The sequence below is a fragment of the Balaenoptera borealis genome, assembly GCF_965194805.1.
Source record: "Balaenoptera borealis genome assembly, chromosome: 2".
Taxonomy (NCBI): Eukaryota; Metazoa; Chordata; class Mammalia; order Artiodactyla; family Balaenopteridae; genus Balaenoptera; species Balaenoptera borealis.
In genome coordinates this window covers 20,195,922-20,217,579 of record NC_138867.1, presented here as the reverse complement: position 1 = coordinate 20,217,579, position 21,658 = coordinate 20,195,922, and the positions used below count along the sequence as shown (strand labels likewise).

The 21,658-nt window shown below is 35.9% G+C and overlaps 1 protein-coding gene across 1 annotated transcript in view; it reads right to left on the bottom strand.

Annotated features, from left to right (window-relative positions):
• LOC309623106 (cadherin-12-like) overlaps positions 1–21,104 on the bottom strand; it is a gene marked incomplete at its 5' end in the record, with an annotated part of 85,410 nt that extends 64,306 nt beyond the window's left edge. The window contains 3 exon segments of the mRNA XM_082379620.1: positions 13,390–13,502; positions 19,180–19,474; positions 21,012–21,104. Coding sequence (XP_082235746.1) covers positions 13,390–13,502; positions 19,180–19,474; positions 21,012–21,104 — 501 coding nt within the window.
• Positions 21,105–21,658: the final 554 nt, after the last annotated feature.

The window sequence follows — 21,658 nt, the reverse complement described above, 5'->3', positions numbered from 1 at the left end:
CTCTCTGAGGATATAATGCTATTTACATTTTACTTACTTTCTTTTGTTAATTCTACTTCCTTAATATTTGTTTTGTTTCCTTATATATTATATCTTTATTTTATTGTTTTTATTCAAATATTTGATGATTGCCGGTTTTTGCTTCATATCTGGTGTTGAGGGTCTGGATTAAGTATTACAAGTAAAGATTATTTCTTCTGCTCACGTGAGAATATTTGAGTCAAGTAATTGCAGGTTCTAATTATTAAAACTCTGGTTGTGCTACTTATGTGAGGGTCAGAATGGGGAAGAATTTTGTGGTTTGGGCTTTCTTTTCAGTGCTCAGTATGTAGGTTTCTGAAACTGGGGCCATTTCCGTCTCTTCTGCTTGCTATGGTGTTCAGGGACTCTGCTACTAATGCTTGGGAGCACCTGTCTTTGAACTCATAATTTAGAGAGCTGAACAGAGTGTTTTCTTCTAAGAGCAAAGACTTCAGACAAACATTGACTATGAATGAGGACGAGCATGTGTAATAAATTCCCTGATGGACTCATAGTATGCCCCAAATTCCATTACTTCTACTTCTGATTCAAGGTTTTTTTGTTTGTTTGTTTTTGGTTTTTTTTTTTGTTCAAACAAACAATAACATTTATAGAAAGTCTTCATTTTTGACAGTATGGGATATGGACTATTCATATTTATTGGGATTAACTGCCAGGATTTTTATATATGATTGATTGACTGACTTGTTTGCTTTTTTTTTTTTTTTACTTATCTATTTGTCTATTTATCCATGAGAATTTAGATGCAGTAAAATGTATAGAACATAAGTGTTCAGCTTGCTGAGCTTTCACAAATATACACAACCATTTAACCAGTATCCCAAACAACATAAAGACCATTGCTCTACCTCAGAAGAGACTTTAATCTTATGCAATTTATACCACGGGTTGCCAACCCCTGGGCCGAAGACTGGTATTGGTCCACGGCCTGTTAGGAACCAGGCCGCACAGCAGGAGGTGAGCGGCGGGCGAGTGAGCGAAGCTTCATCTGCCTCTCCCATCGCTCGCATTACCGCCTGAACCATAACCCCAACGGCCCCGAAGTCTTCCCTGGTGCCAAAAAAGCTGGGGACTGTGCTAATTTATACAGTTATGGCCTAGAATACTCAGTCCTTCTTCACAAATGTTCCAGGTTAAATTTGATAAAAATGTTATGATGTAATCTTGTGTGTAATGTTCTATAATTGAAAATTAGATTGCATTGGTTGATAGTTTTTGAAATCTTTCATATTTATATATTAATTACCGAGAATTGAATGTTAAAATCTCTAACTATGAGTAAAGGGTTTTTTTGTTGTTGTTGTTCTCTGTTTGGTTCTGTCAGTTTTTACTCCATGCATTTTGAAGCTCTGTTATTAAATGAATATATAATACATTGAGAATTAAAATGTATTTCTGAAGAATTTACCCTTCTTATATCTCATTTTATTTCTAGTAATTCATCTTGTTTGAAACACCACTTTGGTGTTAAAGCCCTACATCAGCTTTCTTATGCTTAATGTTTCCGTAGAATATCTTCTTTCACTTTCTTTAGTTTTAAGCTATTTTTGTCTATATATTTAAAGAGCATTCAGAGTAGACAGTGTGTAGTTCAGTCTTCTTTTTTATTCAGTCTGAAAATTATTGCCTCTTAATTTGAGTCTGTTACGGGTTGAATTGTTTTCTTCAAAAAGGTTATGTTGGGGTCCTAACAACCAACACTTCAGGATATGAACTTATTGGGAAATAGGATTGTTACAGAAGTAACCAAGTTAAAATGAGGTCATTAGAATCCTAATCCAATATGACTTGTATCCTTATAAAAAGGGAAAATTTGGATATAGACACACCAGCAGGAAGAACACTATGTGAACATGAAGACAACCACCTACAAGCTGAGGAGAGAAGCCTGGAACAGTTCCTGCCTCACTGCCCTCAGAAGGAACCAACACCTTGATTTGAGACTTCTAGTCTCTAGAAATAACAGACAATATTTTTTTGTTGTTTAAGCCACCGGTCAGTAGTACTTTGTTACAATTGCCCTAGTAAACTAATATGTGTTTAGTATGTTGCAGTTAGTCATCAATATGGCTGTTTAAATCTACTATGTTGCCATTTGTTTACTATTTGTTGGATTTTTTTTTCCCAGTTGTTTTTATTCTTAACTTTTCCAGTCTTACCTCAGATTAAATGGATATTTATAAATTATTCTCTTTTATTTACACTATTGGTTGTTTTAACCTTTGTGTGTGTGTTGTTTGTTTGAGGTTCCTGGACCTCAAAGTTGAAATTTTTAATCCAAATTTGGAAACATTGGTAGTTATTTATTCAAATATATTTTTCTGCTTCATTTTGTCTCTTATCTTTCTTGGATTCTAATTCTACATATGTTTGATGGTTTGATATCATCCCATGTCAATCTCTTATTTATCTCAGCATTTTCCTCTTTTATTTGAGATTGTGTAATTTCAAAGACTCCGATTTCAATGTCATTTGTCTTTCTTCTGATACCTGCAATCTGCTATTGTGTCCTGCCAGTGAACAGATAATTGGGTATACTGTACTTCTTATTTCTGGAATGTCCATTATTATTTTTGTTGTTGTTGTTCTATCATTATGACTATATTTTCCATTAGTCTTAAAATATGTTTATAATATATATCTGTTAATTTCAAAACCTAAGTTGCCATGATGTCTATTATTATTAACTGTTTTTTCTTCCTTGCTCATTGATCAAATTTTCCTGCTTCTTTGCATAATTTGTATTTGTTTTTATTGTATGCTGAAAATTTTAATAATACACTGTAGAAAATCTGGATGTTATCTTATTATAAAGGGTCTTAAGATAATTCTTTGAAGGCAGTTAAACTACTGGCAGATACTTTTGATCTCTCAGGCCTAGTTTAATTCTTTATTAAGAACAGTCTCTTTCAAGTTTTGTTTTTAGACAGAGGACATAGCCTTTACTGAAGGAAATGGCCCTTACTCCTAATACATAGGCTTTCTGGGGCCTCACATAAATGTGTGAGATGTCCAGTGAAATCTCTCCCCTGTGGCTAGTCCATAAATTCAACATCTCCCCACCCTGTGTTATCTCAGCCTCAAAGTATCTGCTTTCAGCAGGGCATAGAGGTTAATTCTGTGCCTGCACAGAGCAGCCCTTGGTGAAAGTCGCTCCTAGACCCTTACTCTGACTTTTCAGTGCTTCTCTGTGCCTCTCCTTACTTTCTACACAAGTTCCCGTCACTTCAGCAGTCCTCAAGTTTTGCAGTCACTTCAGCAGCTCCCACCTATAATCTCTGTTTCTAGACATTATTCTTAGAGTCATATTCCTTGTGCCATGGTAGGAAAAGTGTCCCTAAACAAAGAGTCCAGCTAAATGTAGGACTTGATTCATGGCTTCCCTTCTCTCAAGGATGACAAACTTGTACTACTTGGCACATACATTAAAAAACTGTTGCCTCGGGGGCTTCCCTGGTGGCGCAGTGGTTGAGAGTCTGCCTGCCAATGCAGGGGACACGGGTTCGAGCCCTGGTCTGGGAAGATCCCACATGCCACGGAGCAACTAGGCCCGTGAGCCACAACTACTGAGCCTGCGCGTCTGGAGCCTGTGCTCCACAACAAGAGAGGCCGCGATAGTGAGAGGCCCGCGCACCGCGATGAAGTGTGGCCCCAGCTCGCCGCAACTAGAGAAAGCCCTCGCACAGAAACGAAGACCCAACACAGCCAAAAAATAAATAAATTAATTAATTAATAAAAAAACAAACAAACAAAAAACTGTTGCCTCATATATGTCGTCCAGTTTTATCATTGTTTACGGTGAAAAGTCAAGCCTAATACCAATAATTCCACGGTGGCCAAAACCAGAAGTCCCTCTGATATAATTTATATCCTTCAGAAATTCCTTACTCTTTGGTCTGCTAGTGAAATGCTTCCCAGCGCCCTATAGGTATATTTTCTAAGTATTATATTGTGTTATTTCAATGGTATTTTGAAACAAAGAAGAAATAAATGTGTTCAGTCCACTTTCATGAATTTGAACCACTAAGACATGACTTTTAACATCCACTAGACATACTTCTGCACAGTATTTTATTATATTTTATATCCATAATATCTCATTTCCTGTGTTCTGAGTCTCTATTCAAATACTTCGGATGAATTGTATTTCATAAAAAAATATGTATTCTTAGAAGGAGATGTTTTTAGAATTGTCCTTCTTATATGATTTACTAGGAACAATTGCAAGGATGAAAATAGGAAAAAAAAAAAAAAAATGTAACTGAAGACTCTTGTCTTCTCCAGATCTAAAATCCCAAAGGAGAAAAAGCTGCTGAAGGAAGGAAGAAATTACTAGCATTTTATTAAAATCCTTCTAGGGTTTAATATTTTTGTTTGTTTGTTTGTTTGTTTTACATATGGTATCTCTTTCAATCCTTATAACATGTTTAGTGGTAAATAGTACCATTAAACTTTAAAAAAGGAAACACTTTTCTAAACATTCCCCCAGATTTCATAAATTTTGCATGCCGGTGTTTGATACTCCAGGTCTATTTTGTTTTCCCTGTAACATTCTGCATTTCTAGAATTAGGACCTTTCTTACCAGTGTTCTGTAAACACTCTTTTAACCTTGCTCTTGTCAGTCGTACTATTCCTTTTTAAGATACTTTCCACTAACATTCATCAGAAATAAATATATGGACCCAAAAATTATCTTTAAAAGTTTTCCTTTTTCTGCTATATACAAAATAATAATCTTATTATTGCAGGAAAGACACTCAAAACTATTTAACTCTAAAAGCCCTCCCTGGTTTAGAAACTCTAGACCTGCTTCTGTTATTGGGAATTAACATATGAAAATAGTGTTCTTAGTAATTGGGCAGGGCAGTCTGTTACTGTTCAGGTGACACATAAGCCACAATTTAAAAAATACAAAATAGAATTTCTATCCATTGTTTTTAAGCACATTTTTGTACAAAACTTAAGACTGCTAGAAAAATGAATTCTTTATAATCCCATTGGTATTTCTGATGTTTGGAACTCCTTGTTAGTTTAGGTATATACCAGATTATTATTTTAAAGTAAAAAGGATAAGAAATATAGGTAGTAAAGTTTACATGACCTTGTTAAATTCTAGAATATCCACTCTCGCTAACTGGGCAGAAATGAGAATAATGAAAGAGAACTCAGTTTAAATACTAAATGAATAGAGTTGACAATAGAAATATAAACATAATATGAGTAAATTGCTTCTAACTGAGGCCTTTAGCTAAATAGGAACTTAATATTAGTTACAAAAAATACTACTTCTATGGAGATGACAATTTTTTTTTCAGAAATGGTAATGGTATTTTTAAAAAGATTTAAAAATGGGGCTTCCCTGGTGGCGCAGTGGTTGAGAATCTGCCTGCCAATGCAGGGGACACGGGTTCGAGCCCTGGTCTGGGAGGATCCCACATGCCGCGGAGCAACTAGGCCCGTGAGCCACAGCTACTGAGCCTGCGCGTCTGGAGCCTGTGCTCCGCAACAAGAGAGGCCGCGATAGTGAGAGGCCCGCGCACCGCGATGAAGAGTGGCCCCCACTTGCCGCAACTAGAGAAAGCCCTCGCACAGAAACGAAGACCCAACACAGCCATAAATAAATAAAATTAAAAAATAAAAATAAAAAATAAAAATGGAAATATGTTTTCTCCTCTTATAGTGAAGTTTCTACTAAATTCTCATAACAATGTTTTTACAATAAATCATTTCACTGTCAAACAGCATATACTTGATTAAACATAGGGAAAAAGAGAAGAAAAAGGCATGAAACAAAACCTCTCAATAGTCAGGCTGCCACCAATTGCTTTCTTGTTTAATTTGAATTGTTCAGTAGCTAATCATAGTTTGGCACTTTCTTGCCATCAAAGCATTTCATGAAATTATCCCATTACAATGTTTTTCTCAGAAGCAAAATTAACATGGCTGACAGTTTAATTGACGTTTCTTTTTCTTCTAGTGCCATTGCCAACTAAACAAATTGTACCATATTTTGATATTCATTTTTGTTAATTATTTATACAATTGTAGTCACTGATATTTTTGTTGTTTTTAAGTTTCAGTTTCTTTGTCAGAAATGAAAATAGTGCCAACCTTGATCAACTCACCAACCTTACTTTCTAAGGAAGTTTCCTCTAACACTTACTGGGTAGTAATTGTTAATACTGGCTGTTGTTTTCAAATTTGGTTTCAGTAATTTTCAACTTTCCTAGTGAGGCAAAGAACTTAAGAATCCTGAGAAAACATTGGGGAAAGAATGTTTCAACCTAATCTAGAGTTTCTCTTCTTTCAAACATCTTAGTTTCAGTTTTAATATTTTTTAATTTAAAAATACGGTTATGTAATTGAAATAAGAATTGTTTTGCAGAAAAATTAATACTTTATCATGAAATTTTAATACTTTAAGACAGTGCTTATATAATTATAATAAATTCAAAACACTCCTTTCAGCACCAGCTAATTACCCTCTGGTCCTGCCATTGTCTTTTTTTTTTCTTTCTTTCTTTCTTTTTTACTTTTTGAGGAAGTTTTTTCTATAGTAAGCACTCTCCTTCTTCATACATCTATTTAAAATGTTGACCTTACCTTAACCTACTCTGATAATCCACCAACACATGGCCCAACAAACTAAGGATCAAACTATATATATTTTAGTCTTTGCAGGTCATTTGGCCTCTGTGGCCAACTCTGCCATTGTAGTGTGAAATCAGCCACAGATAACACATACATGAACAAGTGTGACTGTATCCCAATAAAAACAGATGATGTGCCAGAAGCCCACAGGGTGTAGTTTGCTGCCCCCTGCACTAGACCTTTGGAACGAAAGCTTTCTGAAGGTAGAGGTTTTGTCTGTTTTTCTCACGGTTCTAACCATAATTCCCAAAAGTGTCTGGTACTTAATAGGTGTCCCATAAATTTTTGAATCTGTTGAACATACACATAGAATAAAACATTTAGCAAAATAAAATATATGATTTGGAAAACACTTGGATTCTGTACAAATAAAAGCTTTTCTGAGTATTTATTTGGCTTGATGAATTACTCTGCCTGGAATAATAGAGCAGATTCATATTTTCAATTGAATCAGTGCCACTCTTGATTTTATTGTGAATTCGGTTAAAATAAACAGATTTTCTTTGTTAATTCCTAGAAAGACTTTTATATAGTGACATGCTCTTTACCACCTTTGAATTGCATGCTGTTGTCACGCTGAGTTATTTCCAGACATAGATTTCAAGTCCTTCATCATGTTTGGGTTAGAGATCTCATTAACTTAGTAGTCTTGCCATTTTGTCTGTCTTTGAGTCTGTTCTTTTGATGGAATATTTTCACCTTGATCAACGAGTGTAATCCATCAGTGTCTGGTTGCTTGAAGTTATTTTCCTTAATACCAAGCTTAATTTATACCCATCTTCATACCTCAACACATTGCACAATGGAAAGCAGAAACAAAAATCATTTTGGAAAATGGAGCTGACATCTATGTAGAATACCCAGGACAAGCAATTGAACCTCAGAGAACTCTCCGTTGCCTGCAGGGGCTTATATAGGTGCAACCGCTCTCCCATGATCACTTATCATAAAGCAAGAGACAATTGGGCCAAGGTAGCTTCCTGCCTGCCTTTGTGTACAAATAATAAATAGAATAGAGCAAATAAGGTAAAAAAAGAAACAAACAAAAAATGAAACAAACAAACAAAAAACCAGTACCACAGCTGGAAGCCAACTCTAAAGAAAAATGATGTTGATAGCTCTCCTGCCAGTAGCTGGACTTGCTACATCCTGGCAAAGCAGTTTTTATAAAACATATTTAAGGTTTATAACCACTTGGAGGCTGGAAAAAGAGTAATACATTGAAAATATGTTTAATGTTTTGAACCACTCGGTGGCCAAGAAGCAGCTTCTGCTAACATTTATTTAACGCTTAGAGTCATTTGGTGGTTAGGAAAAAAAAAAAAAAAGAACGTCTTGTTAATTTTTAACATTTATGGCTGATCAGTGGCTGCTAAAGCAACTATCAATGCAGAACGGTTTATGTTTCGGGACACATTGTGCTGCTACTAAAACAATTCATACGCTTCTCTCAAGGCCACACAAACATTGTCAATAGTGTTACCTTTGCAATTGCACCACTAATAAAAACATAGGAATCAAACAGAGGGATAAAACGCTCCTGGAACACATAGTCATAACATTCGATTGCCCTGAAAATGGTTCTGCTGTTCTGTGTGCTGTGGACACTTTGCAGCTGACACCAGAGGGATCACCAGGCCTTGCTCAATTTCATCAAATGTGTGAAAGTCACTCAGCAGATTGCAAAGCAAAAGTGTCATCTGATAATTGGTGTTTCTTACAAATCAACAGCTTGTCTCTATACATTAAGAGAAAAGAGTACTCTACACCAAAGTAAATGTAAATTGGGATAGAAAGTCTATTATAGGTTCTTATATGGACTTGGCATAGTTTGAAAAAAAACAATAGTAAATATTGAGCTCGTGTGTCACAGGGAGGGATGATATAGACAAAAGGGGTAAGATAATTAGCTGGGATGTCTACAGGTTAGGCATTCTCCTGCTAGTTTCCTGATAATGAGAGCCAAATTATTAACAGGATCTTCCCCCATTTAGTGATTGCATTTTTTTTCAGACATTGGGATCAGTGCTAGTTATACATTTTCTCCTTTACTACTTGCAGTATACCTCTGGGAATAAGGTATTTTTATTCCTCATTTATAAGTAAGAAAACCAAAGCACAATGAGGTCAAATAACTTACGCAAATCCTCACAACTAGGAAATGGTAGAGCATGGATTTGGACTCTTAAGTTCAGTGCCCACACAGCGTGTGGCTAGAACATGTTACAACAGAGATTTGTCCTCTGTCTCTCTGTAGAAATCTTTTTTCATTGACTATGAATAGAAAAGATATGTCCCAATATGGAAAAAAAAATTGTTTTGAAAAACCAGTATATTTATTTCTGCTTCTGGCCTTATCAACTACTTCCTAGGTCATTTTTGGCCTCTCATATCAAAATTTGGCCTCAGCTCAGCAAATTATGGAGGAAATTCAAAACGAATGAAGGGCCCCTGATTTAAACATTGTTAATGCATGTGGAGAATACAACTCGGAGGTAAGCACTTCTAGAAACACCCTAAGTCCCTCTAAGAATCAAAGAAAGCCATTTCCTCTTGGCTTATCTTCTAGAATAATTCAGTCCTAAAGCCTAGCTGAACTTTTGTGCTGGCAGAGATAGGCAATTGGAGGAGTTGGGAAGAAGCTGCAATAGACCAAATCAAGGTACTGAAGCAGAGTGAGGGAGGTGTCCACATAGAAGGGTTGGCAAGGGGTATCAGAGATTGAGTCTCATGAGGAAGTCACCTATGTGGGGGAAATATGGCCTTGTGTATGGATTTAGAGCTGTAATGAGGTGAGCAAAACTTCCATCTACAGTGGAGAAGAGAAACAGCCAGTGCAGATTTTCAAAGTTGGAATGGAGTCATTAGGGCACCTGCAAGGGGTCTGCAGGGGTAGTGGCAATGAAAGATTAGGCTTGATCAAATAAGAAAATATATTAAGGACAACAAGAGCTGGATTTCTCACTCTTGGAAAAGAAAGTTATAAATTATACAAGGATTAAAAAAAAACAAGCAAACAAACCTGAAATGAATGGCTGTGTTAGACTGGAGTTGAAGGTATTGGTACAAAATCGTGGTTTTCAAAATATGTAGAAGGATGCAGAAATAAATATTATGTATGTACATGTCCATAGATCTATTCTTTAGCTGTACCTACTGAGAGGGGCTGGGAGCAATGATTCTCCAATAACAAAGAGCAAGCTGCAGCCAGATTCTGGGCTTCTAAACATTATTCTCTGTAAGGGTGAGGAGAGAGCTCCTTGGAGAAATAGCTTTCTTCTGGGCTGAGGCAGCAAATAAGCGAGACAAGTCCCAAACATATTTTTGAGCCAGAAAGTAAGGGAGTATTCAACTAATTAAGGGTAATATTAAAAGGACATAAAAATCAGCTTAAAGAAGCTTTCATTGGCCAAATTTAAAATAATTCCAATATTAAAATAATGATATCAATTGTGAAATAAAACTCATGTTTTATGGCAAGACAAGAAAAATTTAAACATAAAAATTCTTCTCTGCTCTTTGGCCTACCCTCTCCCCTCACTGTGCATTGTGTATCTGCATTATGCATTGACCTAACTTCCCCCATCAGCAGGAATACCTGCTCAACAATGAAGAGCAGGCACCAGCAAGACAACTCCTTAAAAGATAACATTCCTTCTTTTTTTTTTTAGATTCCATATATATGTGTTAGCATACGGTATTTGTTTTTCTCTTTCTGACTTACTTCACTCTGTATGACAGTCTCTAGGTCCATCCACCTCACTACAAATAACTCAGTTTCATTCCTTTTTATGGCTGAGTAATATTCCATTGTATATATGTGCCACATCTTCTTTATCCATTCATCTGTTGATGGACACTTAGGTTGCTTCCATGTCCTGGCTATTGTAAATAGAGCTTCAATGAACATTTTGGTACATTACTCTTTTTGAATTATGGTTTTCTCAGGGTATATGCCCAGGAGTGGGATTGCTGGGTCGTATGGTAGTTCTATTTTTAGTTTTTTAAGGAACCTCCATATTGTTCTCCATAGTGGCTGTATCCATTAACATTCCCACCAACAGTACAAGAGGGTTCCCTTTTCTCCACACCCTCTCCAGCATTTACTGTTTGTAGATTTTTTGATGATGGCCATTCTGACCGGTGTGAGATGATGTCTCATTGTAATTTTGATTTGCATTTCTCTAATGATTAGTGTTGTTGAGCATTCTTTCACGTGTTTGTTGGCAATCTGTATATCTTCTTTGGAGAAATGTCTGTTTAGGTCTTCTGCCCATTTTTAGATTGGGTTGTTTGTTGTTTTTGATATTGAGCTGCATGAGTTGCTTGTATGTTTTGTAGATTAATCTTTTGTCAGTTGCTTCATTTGCAAATATTTTCTCCCATTCTGAGGGTCGTCTTTTTGTCTTGTTTATGGTTTCCTTTGCTGTGCAAAAGCTTTTAAGTTTCATTAGGTCCCATTTGTTTATTTTTGTCTTTATTTCCATTTCTCTAGGAGGTGGGTCAAAAAGGATCTTGCTGTGATTTATGTCCTAGAGTGTTCTGCCTATGTTTTCCTCTAAGAGTTTGATGGTGTCTGGCCTTACATTTAGATCTTTAATCCATTTTGAGTTTATTTTTGTGTATGGTGTTAAGGAGTGTTCTAATTTCATTCTTTTACAAGATAACATTCCTTCTTGATCTTGTAAAGGGTCACATGACTCACCACACTGGCACTTAAATCTGGATTATGTAAACTGTCAATAATACATCATTTAATGCACAGCCCTCTATCCCAAAAAAGTTATATAAACTGTGTCTTGACTTCTAAAGGGCAGAACAGTTCTCAGAGCTTTCTGAGATGCTCTTCCCAGGTTATAATCCTCAAATTTGGCTCAAATAAAATTTTCCAATTCTTTCTTAGATCAACTGATTAATTTTTTGTTGATACAATCGATTAGAATCAATTTAATGGAAAACAAAACCTGGAGACCACACAGATATAAATTAATAAATGGATAATTTGAAAATGTGATGAGAGCTAAGTTATTCCTCCCGTTTTAAAATACCTTTTGACAAAATATGTGATACCTACAGAAAAGATAAAGAGTAAGTTTACAGTAGAATCATCACCTAATATAGACAATCTCTAAGATGGACCTCATTATGACTGCCTTCAGTATTCACACCTTTGTCTAACAAATATGTAGAATATGGCAGAAGTGAAAGGATGTCAATTCCAAGATAACAACCACATGAGTGGCTTGGAACTGCTTCCTCCCACAGGTGAATCTTCAGATGAGACCATATTCCTGATAGCCAGCTTAACTCGAAATCCATAACTCTGAAGCAGAGATACTCAGACAAACCAAGAGATAACACATATTTAAAATTTTGAACCTCTAAATCATGGAGTAATTTGTTATATAGTACTAGATAATACCAATTTCATACCTGGTAGTGGGGTGCTGCCATAACAAATACTTAAAAGGTGGGAATGGTTGCACTGTCAGGCAGTAGTGCCTTGAACACACTGTTGATTGAATCAACACTCACTTGGAAGGGCTGTAGGTGAGGGCTTGCAACAAAGTAAGAATATCTTATTGGGAACTAGAGGAAAAGACATCATTGTTATGCAATGACAGAAATTTAGCAAAACTGTTGCCTATATTTATTTGGATAATGGAAAATGGACCTAGTGACTTTTAAACAAAAAGGGTCCAGGTCTTGCTGCTTTTGAAGATTCCTGATCTTTCCAGATGGCATGTGATGTTAAAATTAAGAAATGACTTTTAAGAAAAGCTTAAGTCCAGGACATAGAGAGCATGGTCAAAAGATAAAGCCATGAGAGTGACTATAAAATGTTTTGTTAGGACCTTAGTAAGATCAAGCATGGTCTTTGTGGCTTCATGTCTAGTCAGAAAAAATTCCCTCTTAAGAGCTTAATGGTATGTGTGACTCAAAGATTCTTTCCAGCAAACAATAAGGATTCTAATTCATGTAAGGGCTTTGTCTTTCAGGCATCTCCAACAGGGCCAAGGTAGAGAAGAATTTATGTTGAAGAGTTTTTTTTTTTTTTTTTGTCCAATTCAGTGAACCCCATGAGGACTCCTGGGATAGCCACAGCACCTACAAAGTTCTTAAAAAGAGTTCTACATGTAGAAACATCACAAGAGTGGACTGAAGAAGGAGAGTTGGAGATTGTACAATGAGGAAAGGTCTTTAGACCCCTTGAATTCAATTGGCAGGAAGCCAACAAAGAGAGTTCCTTAGTTTCAGGTACATGCTATATTTCATGAAAAAGAAAGGGTAACTCAGAATGGAGAACCAAGAGCCCAGATGGTGGAACTGAGATCTGTGGCCAAATATTCCCAGCCCTTGTACCTAATCAAAGAGCATTCAGCATTTACCAGCTAGATTTCAGAAATGTCATGGCCCAGTAACTCTTTTTTATTCTGTGCCTTTTCCCCCTTTTTTAACAGAAATGTCTACAGAAGTTATCCTATGCCTATCTCACCATTGTATGTTGGGTGTATGTGGGATAAGCAACTGGTCACTTTAGCATCACAAGTCTACAGATCAAGAGGAAATAAGTCTAAGGAACCTCATTTGCACTTGGACTTGAGTTATATGATTTTCTGGAATATGAACTAATACAATAGGGGAAAATATTTTAGGGTACTAGAAAGGGGCTGAGTATATGTTGTATGACATACCTTTGAGGACAGTGGTGCACTGTGGTAGGTAGAGAGGGCCCTCAGAGATTCCAGCTTCCATGTATTCATGCTCTTGTGTAATTCCATTCTCTGAATGTGGATTGGACTTACTTCTAACAATTAGAATACGGCAGAAATGATAGGATATCACTTTCAAGACTAGATTATAAATAGGCTGTGGCGGGGCTTCCCCGGTGGCGCAGTGGTTGAGAATCTGCCTGCCAATGCAGGGGACACGGGTTCGAGCCCTGGTCCGGGAAGATGCCACGTGCCGCGGAGCAACTAGGCCCATGAGCCACAATTACTGAGCCTGCGCGTCTGGAGCATGTGCTCTGCAACAAGAGAGGCCACGATAGTGAGAGGCCAGCGCACCGCGATGAAGAGTGGCCCCCGCTTGCCACAACTAGAGAAAGCCCTCGCACAGAAACGAAGACCCAACACAGCCAATAAATAAATAAATAAATAAAATTTAAAATAAATAAATAAATAAATAGGCTGTGGCTTTGATCATAGCTGTTCTCTCTCTCTAGCTCTCTCTTAGATAGCTCATCCTGGAGCCAGGCAGATGCCATATTGCGAAGTAGCTCTGTGGTGAGGTCCATGCAAGGGACTGAGGAGTGCCAACAACCGCATGAATAAATATGGAAGCAATTTCCTACCTCCCCCCAGTTAAGACCATAGCCCCAGCCAACAGAGTGGGTGCAATTTCTTGAGAGACCTTGAGTCAAAGGTACCCAGCTAAGCCACTCCTGGATATCCATGCTCCTGTGAGACAATAAATGCTTGTTATTTTACATTGCCAAGTATTTAGTCAATGTATTAGGCAGCAATAGATAAGTAATATGCAACCTTTGTGAAGTAATAAAAATGAACGTCATTAGTAGTAGGACAAATTGAAACTATGTTCTACCTGATAGAATGCAACAAGAAGAATACAGCATCTCCTCCGTGATATACCTAACAAAGATGCATACGCTGAATTTTCACATGATGAAACATCAGACAAACCCAATATGAGGGACATTCTAAAAAATAACTGGTCAGGAAAAACATGTTAGAGTTATGGAATTTAAGAAAAGTCAAGAACTGTTCCAGACTGAGGGAAACTAAAGAGATCTGGCATTTAAATGCAGTAGGTGATTTTGACCTTGAACCTTTTATTATATAAGACACTATGGAGACAATTGAACAGAGTCTAAGGATTGGATTGTAATAATGCATTAATGTTAATTTCCTGATTTTAATAAATGTATTTTGGTTGTATGAGGAGAATGTCTTTATTTGTAGAAAACAGCCAACATTCTTTCTCCAGTCTCCTAACAAGGACTATGCTAATGGGGCACAGATAGAAACCAATGATAGTTTGCCTGTTCATTCTATATTACTTGAGCTGCTCTATGTGGCCATGGCTGGCTTGTATGATAAGGTGTTTTCTTTATCATTTTTTGGTTTCTCTTTCTATAACACTTCTGTGAAAGCAAGGAAGTGTGGAGATTTACGTATGTTTCAAAATCATAATAAAGGTATAATAAATTAATATTAAATATAGTCACAGCCTTCACTATTTCCTTCTTGGAGTTGGACTATTTAAGTGTGACCATGTAGAAAATATTCTCTGTTTAATAACCTACCAAAAACTCCACCAACAATTTCATCTTGGAATATATCCCCAAACTCTATGTAAATCAAAATACAATTCATAGAAAAAAGCAAGGGGGTACATGTTATTTACTTTTCTATGAAACCAGCAGTATAATTTCCTTTAGGTATATCCTGTTTTATTTAAATTTTTCTAAACATTTTTTAAAAATCAGTGGATAAGAGATATATTCCTCAGATTTTTTGTTTTAAGCATGGACCCCCATCCTCAAATTATAATATAATACAATAATATAATATGAATTCCTAAGTCTTTACAAGCTCATCTGAGAGTAAAAAATAAATTTAAAGTTCCCAAAGAAATTTTAGAAGCTACTAACCCTAGAAAAAGGGTACAACTGATTGCAATTAACTTTGCTCTAAAGAGACTGGGAGTAATTCCTACTTTCTGATCCATAGGAATTTTCATAGAAAAATAAAGATCAAATAGTAAACAATACTGCACAGAGTTATTGTAATGGTTACATAAAACAAGGAATGCAAATCTCTATTAGGTCACCTGGTCCCTACCTATTGCTCAGGAAATGGTCATAATCATGACCATGCACATAATCATAAATTATGATTCACAATTGACATCTATAAAATGTGTCACAGGGACCTGGTTACGAATAACCAAATCAGCAGCCTAAAACTGGTTTAGCTTGGGCTGAGGAAGACAATGCAGGTATGAATATGGATTTAAAGATGTTAAACATGTCAGCACTCTAGGAAAAGTAACTTAAACTGCACACCCTACTGATGCAAAATCATCAGATATTAAAGAAGGTACATTACTGTAATTCACTGTTACTCTAGTGATCTTACAGAATTAAGACCACATTCATAACGTCCAAATTTGTCTCCAAGGAGAAACTTTGAGTTGGGGAATATCTGGATCATTAAGTAATTTCCTTAGCTCAGAGTAAAAGCACTTTATCTGTGAATATCAATTACTTCCATGGCATATTGGATGTAGCACAAGTGACAAAGTGACCTTTCTCTTAAACAATTCATAGATTCACTAGAATTTTCTTCAACTTTTGGGGACTAAATATATGCCATAGTCTTAAAATCTTAAATACTGATTTTCCTCTAAAATCTCCACCCACCCTGCTCACCACCATCCTTCCTTTGTAGAGTTATGTTTTTTATAATTTTCCTGTTAGTTTTTTTGTATTCCTGGTTTAATCGTTCATCATATTTTCAGATGTACAATCCATTATCGCTAAACTGACATTTGCCTAATAGACTATTTCGTGACCTTTTGTATTACACAATAAGCTATTTTACTATATTCTTTTTAAATTGGTTGAGTCTTTTATTAAAAGTGAAATAAGAACATTCTCAGTTATTGGGAAAGGACAGTTATCTCCTAGAGGATACCTCAAGCACAGATATACAAAGCCAACAGTGAGATTTGCCACAATAGTTATATTGCCCAATACACCATGGCTAGTTCTATCTGGTGTTGACTAAACATTATTTTAATATTCCAAGGAAAATGATGCAGAAGCAGGAATTGCCTAGAAGGAATGTGGAAAAAGAAAATAAAGAAAAGAATAATCATTAGATAAAGTGACTTAGAGCAGTAAACCATTTCCATATGGTAGGAAGGGTGTGCTTGGGAATGGAGTTCAGGAGCTCTAGGGACATAAATGTTATGTCTGGACACACAGCAGCTTCTGGCTAGCTTTAAGCTGCTCAGGTAAAAGCCAAAACAAGAAATACCACAAATCTAACTGGGTCTCTAACGGGTGTATTTGGTTATAGGTGTATAGGCAGGATTCCAGAGGATGGCAAAAGTAGTGCCTGATAGGTATCTCATTTCTAATACTGAATTTGCAAGCACTGTTTCTACTTCTTAGTATTTATTTGAAAAGGGCATATTATGTTAATATAGTCCAAGAATACCTGGGTGAACTCATAACATATGTTATGGTTCCACATTCAAAAGAAATACTGTTCTGTTATTAAAAAAAAAAAAAAGGGGGGGGGGGCTTCCCTGGTGGCGCAGTGGTTGAGAGTCTGCCTGCCAATGCAGGGGACACGGGTTCGAGCCCTGGTCTGGGAAGATCCCACATGCCGCGGAGCAACTGGGCCCGTGAGCCACAACTACTGAGTCTGCGCGTCTGGAGCCTGTGCTCCGCAACAAGAGAGGCTGCGATAGTGAGAGGCCCGCGCACCGCGATGAAGAGTGGCCCCCGCTTGCCGCAACTAGAGAAAGCCCTCGCACAGAAACGAAGACCCAACACAGCCATAAATAAATAAATAAATAAATGGATCATCACGTTTTCAAAAAAAAAAAAAAATTAAAAGGGATGGTGCATTGAAAATCAGTTTAGGTATTTACTAAGGTCTCTTGAATAACCAATGAGAAATTTCAGTTATGGTACATGGGAAAACATTTTAAAGAACCTATTCTTGCATAGATCTTTCTGATAACTCGTGGCAGCACAGCAAATTCTGTCTCACCCCAGTACCAAAGCTGCGCCCACTTTGTTCTCTCACTCACCTACCCTTTGCCTGATTTTCCAGATTTATTTCTCTCTTCAGGCACTAGCTGCAAACTCCTTATATAAGGGCTCAGCTCTGCGACCCTATCCTTTATCCTAATTGGCACCACAAAAAACCTAATTGTTTATCTAATAAGACAGAACTTTCTAATACTGTAGAGGGATGTGTGTGTTTGCTTTAAGGATGCTGTTTCAGTAATAAAGTGTCACTAAAGGCCATAAATTCGTGTAAATATTTCCAATTTACATGAAATAAGCACCAGGTTAAAGAATTTATGTACTGGATTGCATTGTCTTCTTAAAGGTCATACTTTTCCTCAAAGTACTGCCTTCATTTTTCTGCCCGTGTAAAACCAAGACACAATTTTAAAAACAGCTGTCCCCATTTTCAGGGACTAGTTTCTAATACATTTTCCCAGTTGTATTTCTAAATCTGTAGCAATCATAGCACCGTGTAAAAGAGGCAGCTCAAAAAAAAAAAAAACAATAGCAGAAACTGAATAAAAGATTTGCAGCCCTGAATATGCATACAAAAATTTTAAATCGAAGTGAACTCCTCTGAGCTGATTTCTTAGGTGAAGGAGAGAATATGGTCTTTGAATGCCTGATAAGGTCACAGACACAATTTCAAGTGCATTTATGGTAAATCCATGTGACAACTCCTACAGCCACTAACCTGCGTCTGCCCTCAGGGTAGTATGTGCAATCTTCCTTGCATGTCTGGGATGGTTGTGGGGACAGCAGAAGCCCTCCGAGAAATGTCACACATGGGAAATAGTAACAATGGCTCATATACGAGAGTTTAAATTGAAACCTAGAAGTGATGAGTAGCTTTACCTTACACATGTGCTAGAAACCAGAAGTTACTATGAAATAAATTGAGCGATTGGGAGTGGTGACTAAGGAATAAAATTTATAATTAAAACTTGTCAGTAAAGCTGGAATCCTTAACTCATTGACCTTAAAATACATATTATAGGACTTTGAGAATTGAAGTTGTTGAATTTATATTTTATTTGAATTATTAAGAATGATGATGATACTATAGCTTAATTGTAAATTTATTCTAGTAATGACTTCATAATGATATTTGCTTCCTAGTTTGATGGAATAACTACTGTAGGTTACTTATAGCCACAAAGGGTACAATACCTTTTCTCAGAGTCTCTATGGATAGCTACAAAGAATGCAACACATCCCTTTCTGAATCACTTTGAGACTCAGATGCAATACATACTTTGGATAATTTATTTTGAGTGAAGAATGACTATCTGGTATTTGGTGTTACCTCCAGCACTGTGTAGGCATCTGAATTTGCAATGACAATCAATTACGGTACAAAGTGAGTTATGTACTTAAAGTACAAAGGAATTCCATGAATTCAGGGAAATGCAAAGACTGTAAAATAGTGAAGAATGTTATATATCCTAGATATTTATGTATCTATTCATACGTTTAGTATAGAGCAGGAGGAAAAAATAGTTAAGTAGAAAAAAAAGTAAATGAAATTAATTGTATCCTCTACAGTGCAGGAATACTCTTCTGAGTTACAAACAAGATATTTCTGTCAACCTGGAGAAAATAAATGTTGAAAAGGCCTCGTCTCATCTGACAGAATTTTGATTCACTTACTCACCCACAGGAGACATTTCTGGGACACTAGCAATATAAGGTCCATCCAAAAACTTTGGCTCATTATCATTAATATCCTGCACTTTGATGATGAATTCTGATTCAGGCTCTAGGGGCTTCCTGGTTTCTATGTCCACAGCCTGAGCACGAAGTGAGTAGAAAGGTTTTTCTTCTCTATCCAGGCTCCTTATTGCATGAATGTCCCCTGTAGTTTCATCAATGGTAAAAACGGTGCCAGCGCCATCTCCTGAGAGGGTGTATTTAACAGCGCCCTCTCCCTTATCTAAGTCAGAATGGAGCTTTAGGGAGAGAGAGAGAGAGAGAGAGAAAGAGAGACAGAGAAACACCATTAAAGGGATGGTCCCATGTTAAAAAGCCATACTTGCAGTATAATTTTTCACCAGAGAAGTTAAACCAAAATCTTATGTTTTTTTTTCCTTTTTTTTCCACCAACTTTTTTATTATAAGCATTTTTAACACACAAAAAAAGTTGAAAAAATCTATGGTGGACACCTATATATACCTATATATATCTCAGAGATTCCACTGTTTACCTTCCAATTTAATCATATAGGCTTTTGACTTATCACATAGATAGATCATATCCCTATCCTTTCATTCACTCTCCTGTCAATCCATCTTATTTCTCCATGCATTACAGAGGTTAGAAGTACAGCCCCAAATCCATCAACATGCATAAATACAACTATTTTGAACATTTATTTCTTTTATATACTTTGGGGGATAAAATTTTCATAAAATGAAATGCACAACTCTTAAGTGTACTTAGAGTTTCATTTTAAATGATTGTTGTATTAAAATAAATTAGCTCATATATATTAAATCATACAACTTCCAAATACCCTGAGGATAGAAATCAGTGACGTGAATCCAGTGAGAGATATGGTAAAAAAAAAAAAAAAATCAGAAAACACTGAGCCTTTTCATTTGAAAGGAGAGGAGAGTTTTGGCATACCAGGTCAATTTCAGATATGTACGATGGAGTATCTCATTTTAACAGACTGACTCTCAATGAGTTATTCAATATTACTCAACCAAGCAATGGGTAGAATAACTGATTATCCTTTCACAGGCAAATGGTTAGCCCTAATCCATTCTATATATTTGAAATGTTATAATATAGAACATTTTTAATTTCTGCTAAGTTCTTTTGAAAGTCAACACATGTATAATTCACTATAATACAGTATGGAATAAGACACACATCAATGTAATAGGGGAGAGGACCAAAGAGAAGAGAAATTATTATTGTGATACTGTAAATCAGTGTTTTTCAATATGGAGTCCAAGAATTAATGATAGATGGACATAGTCTTGGAGATCTATAAATTATCCAAGAATAAATTTATATAGATAAATAATATGATATAAATATTTCATTATATATAATTCTCTAAGAATATGTGTACTCATATATTTCATAAATAATATAAATTTACATTCTACTTAAATTAAAAAGGATACATATTCTTATAAATAATATTATTTTGTATCCAAATGCTGATCTAAAATGTTTCAAACTATTCTCACTCATTTAGGTACAGCCATCTGATTTCAATGTTCAAATTTTTATTTTTAAAAGCTCATTCCAGTCAACAGATCAGTCAAAGAAAAAATGTTAAACTTTTAAAGTGACCATAGCCATTTGGGCTGTGCTTTAAAATTTTCACACAAGTATAGGTGTCTTGCAAAATTTGGGGTAAAAATGAGTTGTTTTTCTTAATGTTTCAACATAACATAAAAGCTTTGAAAATATTTTAAATTATATAGTTATCCTTTGCAAATAGGCGTTCTGTGTATTCGTATTAGTAATACCAAAACACAAAAACTCAACTTGGCTACATCTTTGCTCTTAAACTCAACATTCTGCTTTAGCTTCAGTAAAATATCATCATCCTTCATATTCATGTTACTAAAATGACTTTATTCATTTTGTGAATTTGTATTTACTTCAAATTGCTCTGAAAGTATGTTTGCATAAGAGCATAAGCAAAGGATTTGGACTGGGTAAATGATATAATTTAAACAATGAGAAAACTATAAGGGGGAACCAGGTTTTGATTTTTCTTTAAAAGTTTTGGTATATTTTACTCAAGTCTAAGGAAAATTGCAAAGAATGACAGGAGGTTTTTTCCTCCTAATATTTTATGAACTGCTATGAAGCATAGGAAGTTTCAAGCGTAAAATCAAACTGTAGATACATGTTCTTTGAACTTAGGAATTTCAAATTACAAATTTCATCCATACTATTAAAGATATTCAACACATGAACATTTACTTTTACTTTCAAATTTATCTAAAGATATGAGACAAGCAAAAGCCCAATGCAAAAGCAATGTCTTTATAAACTGGATCCATTTTGCCAATGGCTCCAAAGAATATGTGGTAATATTGTGGAAGCAAGTGAAAATTCTAAGTAGGTTTTTACAATGTGATCCAAGTAGAGTCACCAAAAAAAATTT